Source organism: Carcharodon carcharias, chromosome 9, assembly GCF_017639515.1.
Source record: "Carcharodon carcharias isolate sCarCar2 chromosome 9, sCarCar2.pri, whole genome shotgun sequence".
NCBI lineage: Eukaryota > Metazoa > Chordata > Chondrichthyes > Lamniformes > Lamnidae > Carcharodon > Carcharodon carcharias.
In genome coordinates, this window is record NC_054475.1 from 41,650,100 (window position 1) to 41,656,099 (window position 6,000).

The 6,000-nt window shown below is 39.9% G+C and overlaps 1 protein-coding gene across 7 annotated transcripts in view; it reads right to left on the reverse strand.

Annotated features, from left to right (window-relative positions):
- The window catches only part of LOC121282065 (protein phosphatase 1 regulatory subunit 12A-like), a 301,831-nt gene extending 300,077 nt beyond the window's left edge, over positions 1 to 1,754 (reverse strand). For 6 of the 7 annotated variants that reach the window (XM_041195472.1, XM_041195470.1, XM_041195475.1 and 3 more), the window contains exon 1: positions 1,478 to 1,754. In XM_041195472.1, coding sequence (XP_041051406.1) covers positions 1,478 to 1,729 — 252 coding nt within the window. In that variant the 5' untranslated portion in view covers positions 1,730 to 1,754. Of the gene's footprint in view, positions 1 to 673; positions 771 to 1,477 lie in introns of those variants that run through there. The other variant, XM_041195471.1, reaches the window with a different exon arrangement.
- Between the last annotated feature and the right edge of the window lie 4,246 nt (positions 1,755 to 6,000).

The following is a 6,000-nucleotide window of genomic DNA, read 5'->3' on the forward strand; positions in this document are numbered from 1 at the left end:
ATGTTTTCAAAGAGATCGTTATGATGTAGTAGCAGGATTGAAATGCCAACTTGTATTTATATAGCACGTTTAGCATAATAAAACATCCCAAGACACTTCACAAGAGCATTTGAAAACATTACACTGAGCCACAAGGAGATATTAGGTCAGATGACTAAAGTCTTGGTCAAAAGGGTAAGTTTTAGGAAGTGTCAAAAAGAAGGAAAAGTGAGATAAGGAGGCAGAGAAGTGTATGGAGGGAATTCCAGAACCGAGGGCCCAGGCAACTGAAGGCACGGCCACCAATGGTGAAGCAATGATTAGGAATGCACAACTAATCATCAACTAAAAGCATGGCAGTTTCCCTTATCTATAAAACTCCTGCAGCGAGTACAACCTCGATTTAAGTGAACTACCTGGCAAACTAACATGATAAAAGTCAGCAAAGTTACAGAATCACTGGAATATAATAAATTGTTGCAACTTCCATACAAGGTGAAACAAATTATACAGCTGAATATCTGAATCAAACACCTTAACAACAGAAAGTGCTGCTTCATTTCCTCCAAGTGAAATCTAACATTATATCAACAACGGATTCGTAAACAATCGTCTTTGCTCCTGCCAAGTACAAGTTTTTTATGTTACACTTCGACGAAAAACCAGTATTAAACATTGAGTTAAAAATACGTACTGTACCGTGTACCCAAATTCGTTCAGAAATGCAGGATTGCTCACTTTCTTTTGGGTGGGGGAGCATTCTGAATCTCAGATGTTTTTTTTTGCGGGGGGGGGGGTGTCACATCGAAACCAACATTTGGCAGAGTAAATTATCTCACATCCAAATCGACACGCATTGCTTTAAATAGACAATGGGACTGTAAAACACTCGTTAACTACAGATTTAACATTTAAAGGCATTGCAAACGCCTAATAACGCCCAGAGATGTTTCCTGGTGTACCAGGTGCTGCACTATATGTAGTAACCATCCACCGATGTCCTTCACACCTTGAGTGCGTTTTTGCTGCAGGACCGAGTTGTCCTTTCCCATTACTTTTGCCAATCATCTCAGAGGGAGACGGAGGGAAGGGACTGGGATGAGAACAGGTCAAATATCGGAGAATGAAATGGAGACAAAACAAATGCAACTCGTGTGCCAAAACAGAAACAAAACATCAACTGCAATTCCTTTCGGTGAAGGAAAGTCAGAAGAGAAGGGGGGGGGGGGGGGTGTCCTTGCAGCAATGCGTTCAAGATAGCCCAGGACAACCTGCCGATCCGGGAATGTAAACAAATCAGCCCTCCTGACTGCACTGGCAATATCACAGCAGCTCCTTGAATTAAGTGATGGATCAATGGGAGCTCCTGTTGCACCCATTATCCGGAGGTGTGGGGTGGGATAGGGAGCCAGCCCCGGCACACCAGTCCCCTCAGAGCCGGTGCGAGTGTCAAGGTGAGGGTGAACAGAGCTCGCCTCCCCTGCCCTCCCCGCGGTACCTGGTGCAGCGCCGTCAGCCCGTCCACATTGGCGTAGTTGATGTCAGCCCCGCGGTCCAGCAGCCGCTTCACCTCCTCGGTGTCGCCGCTCGAGCAGGCGGCCAGGAACACGGCGCCGTCGTCGAACTTGACTCGGGTCTTCTTCTTCTTGAAGACGGGGGGCTCCAGGTCAGTCTCGGAGCCCAACCAGCGCTTGAGCTGCTCGCCCCGCCGATGCTTAGCGTTATCCGCCCGTTTCCGATCATCCGCCATCTTCCCGCCGCACTCACTCCCAAAACAATCCCCTCCCCCCCCACAACAAACGACTGCCCGTCTAACTAACTCTACGCGCAGAGCCACCGCGCGCATTGAGCACCACCCTCCCACTCAGGACCAATAACAGCGGACTTCACCGCCCTCATCTGTCAATTATTGGACAGGCTGGCAATCAGTCAGAAAAACTTTCTCGCCATCAGGTTAGGTTGCATTATTTACTTCGGTTGAAACTCGCGAGAGATTCGACGCCAATCACAGCGCCACCTGGGCAGAGGATGAGGTTGCAAATGGAGCAGAGGCGCAGGTGTGTCGTGAAAGGTTCATCTATCATGTGTTATACAGCAGCTACTGTTGTAAACAAACCTATTCGTCTATCATATTCAATTTAGTTTAAGTCTCAAAATTCCAATCTAATGCACCACACGTTGACTTTTTTCACCTCTTAATTGGCACTTCTGTCAATGTAATTTAATGATATAATTGATTTTCCACAATCTTACTGTGATTAGCATTACAATAATCTGTAAGAGGCATCCATGGTTGTTGTTGCACATTATTGATACAGGTACTTATCTGAAAAAAAATCAGACATTTTTTTTAAATCCTAGAGTTCTTTACGACTATGTATATAACCCACAACTTTATAATCATGTTGTCCACATGTTTATAGAAAAGAAAATACAAAAGCTAGGTCCTGCAAAAGTGAAGAAAATTAATGTGACTATGCACTTGGTATAATAGACTTATATTGAAGCCCATAGGGAATTTAATAAAAACCCTTTAAGGTACAGTAAATTTAAACATGAATGGGTATTTGCAATTAAATGCATTTTTAAATGTCCCAATCAAATGCAAAATTAGTTTATAATTGCAGAAAAGTCAAAACAGATTAAATACACAGAAAAGTGAACACTTGAATCTGGGAACAAAATCAATTATTATATAGGGTCTTAAATTAGTGACACTTTTTTAAATTTGCTGGTCTTTTCTAAGAAGTGCCTATTTAAATTGCCTTGTCTGTACATGATTTGTTATTTGTTCAAGTTACATTCGTATTACTTGAAAATGCCATATCATTTCAGAGTTTAAAGGGGAATTGTTAATATCTAATGAATTAAACCCAGAAGGAAATTGATTCACAAATGGCAGCTGGATTGAAGTCTGTTTAGCCATTTAATACTCCAATGATTAATGCCTGTCCATGAGGTTATACATGATGCTGATCTATTGCTGTACAACTGTCTGTTCACAAACATCTGGCTCTGGTCAGCTATAGCAAACACATCCATCTTTTCAGTCTGTTTAATTGCTTTGCAAATGTTGTGTCTCCCCTAAAACTCACTGTACATATATGCAAAATATTTATTGAAGCCATTTCAGCAAAGTTGACCAAATACCCTTGCTACACATGGCACAAGTGCTATTTGTGATCATTCAAAAGGGATTCTCACCTTGATTAATCTTATTTATGTAATTCTATTTAGAGTAGTTTGTTCAAAAAGGTAGAAGGTAATTTTTGAGTACTGTCTACAACAAAGCTGCTTCCAATGGCCAACAACTATATAGCAATGTTTATCTGACTACACTGCATAACATTTGTTGGGCCTGAGAGTCATTATTTTCTGCATATAATTTATTCATACAGAACATTAGGACCTTCCAAGGCAGCAGATGACTGAAAAAATACAGAGAAATAAGTGAAATATTACCAATATTCAGTCATATTTAAGTAATCATCAGAAGATTTAATTGATATTAAAATAAACTCCAAAACATCCACTGTTCACCAAACAGCCAGTGATATTATCAAACTGGTGTCAAATTACAAATTAAAACAATGTCATGTAACCCAAACACCTTTATCCTTCTGGGGAAATTAAGACAATATAATGCTAATCACCTTAATAAATGGCCTCCTGATGATGTAGCATTATAAATGTACAGCCAATTTCTCAACACTGTAATAGGAGTTTGAAAGTAATTTATTGCAACGTAATCAGCAGGATTGAGTACTCACAGCTATGGCACCAGCAGAATTAACTATTCTAAACTGTCATCTAATTGTTTATTTGTGACTTTAAAATTTGTTAGATTTTAGAAAAAGGCTGCAATCATTTAGTATGATCATACTCTAATCATGAAATACAACATAGCCACAAAATCCTTAATGTGATTCAATTATAAGTACACATTGAAACAAATAACTATCCAGACAGTAAATGAAGGAGTAACAACCAATCCTTTTGATTAATAAGTAATCAGTAATCCATTCTACAAATACATTAGCCCCCACCCTAATTGTCATGGGAGATATATGTCCTATGTGAACTCATTCAGCTCTTTGTGGATTCTGATTATTTCTAAAGTTGGTAACAAGCTTCGCATGGTAAACACATGACATATTGCACCACATTCATTACCATGTAGGGATTTAAGTTCCATTACTATGACAGGAGAAGCAGCAGACTGCTCCAGTCTTCACATTCTTAAAATAAACACAATTGATCAAAGATATGCAGATTGAAGTGGCATTTTTCCAACATCCCAATAATAATCTCAACACAGTGGAAATTAAGAAACCAAACTGCCTTTCAATATTTATATCAGCCCAACATTCAGTAATCTCAAACTGCTTTGTTAATTTGATTTTCAATCTCCATTTACCTATACCTTTTGTACAGTGTTTTGCTTTAGTGCCTATAACTGTATTGAAACTGTGAGGTATCCAACTTACAAAACAGTAAGTGTCCTTCAGAAAGTCTTTGTTCTATTCATTTATTACTCTGCTATATCATGCAAATAACCGATTTGGTTGTCATGCTTGTTATTTGGATTTTCATAATGAAATACAAAATTTATATTAGATCTATTGGTCAAATTCATTTCTATTATCAATTGCTGTCAAACATTTCAGTTCTTAAGGTCAACTGTGGAGAACAACAGCAAGATATTCATGACGCTGAATGTCTAATTTCATTATGAAGTTAGAACGTGTCAAAGTTTCTCTTTTTGTTACCAAACCACAGCAGAAAGATTGATACGAATTAGCATGATTTTTTTAATGTTTATAAATGAACTGATCACTAATTCAATTCTGATACTATTATCTAAGACCCAATAATAAAAGACTGGGAAAAATAATAACCGAACGGAGGATGTACAATCATTGCTGTTATGTAATTAGGAGACAAGAGTTCGATTTCCGTGAGGAATGTCTACCGTTTCGGGAATATGAAGGTTAGATGCTGCAAACAGGGTCACTTAATTAAATTGATGTTAGGGATTGGAGCAGTAAAGTTTTGTAGTCCCACAATGTAAATGTTCTCCCCATTACTTAAGAAGCTCAGCAGCTCCTTTTCAGTCACATATGTTGACACTGTGACAGTTAAACGCCTAAAGAATGCTGCATGAACGTTGCCATTCGTTCGCAAGAATCGCCAGATTTTATACAGGCATCCTGGGTTCTCCCCACAGTGAGGGCTGCTCTTCAAAAAGATGATTTCTGCCAAAATTAAGAAAGCTGTCTGTGCCCATTATTGTAAATTGTCCAAAACAAGAGAGAACCCTGGCGTGCCATCTTGCGGTAATACACCAGCTAGAGCGTTATCTAGTTGTATTTCTGTATTCTACAATATTTGTACTGCATTGACTTTTAATGAAGTTTCCAATACATTGTGAAGTTTTGTGGTGCTGGATTAAGGGAAATGTTGGTTAATGTCCTTTCCTATTGACTTTCTAAACATTAACTACAATGTGTAGCTTTGATTTGGTGAATTAACGTCGAGAAACCAGATGCTTCAGCAAATCTGTAATTTCAATTGTGCAATAATTCAGTTCATTCATACTGTCAGATCCCGCAACTGGTCTATGCCAAGTCTTCGATGAGATCGTCAGCACTCAGCGTTTAATAATTTGAAGAATTCATAACAAGTGCAGAGCCGTGCCGCGTCCCAGGGCGTTAGATTCGACTCTCTCCTCACTCCATCCCTCATTTGAAATGAAGAGCCCTGAGTTTCCCCACTGAAGGACGAGAGAAACGCAGAAATAAAAACAGCCCGGGCTGTTGCGTGTCATTCACCTCCATGTGACTCTTGCACAGGCAGAGACCAGGTAGCAAATTGCCCAAGGGCGGAATTTTACGGCCCCTCTGACCGGCGGGATCTTCCGTTCCCGCCGAAGTCAATGGACTTTTGAAAGGCTCGCCGCATTTTACCGCCCCGCACCGTCGCAACGATGATCAACAGAGTCTTCCAGGGAGGGAAGGCAAC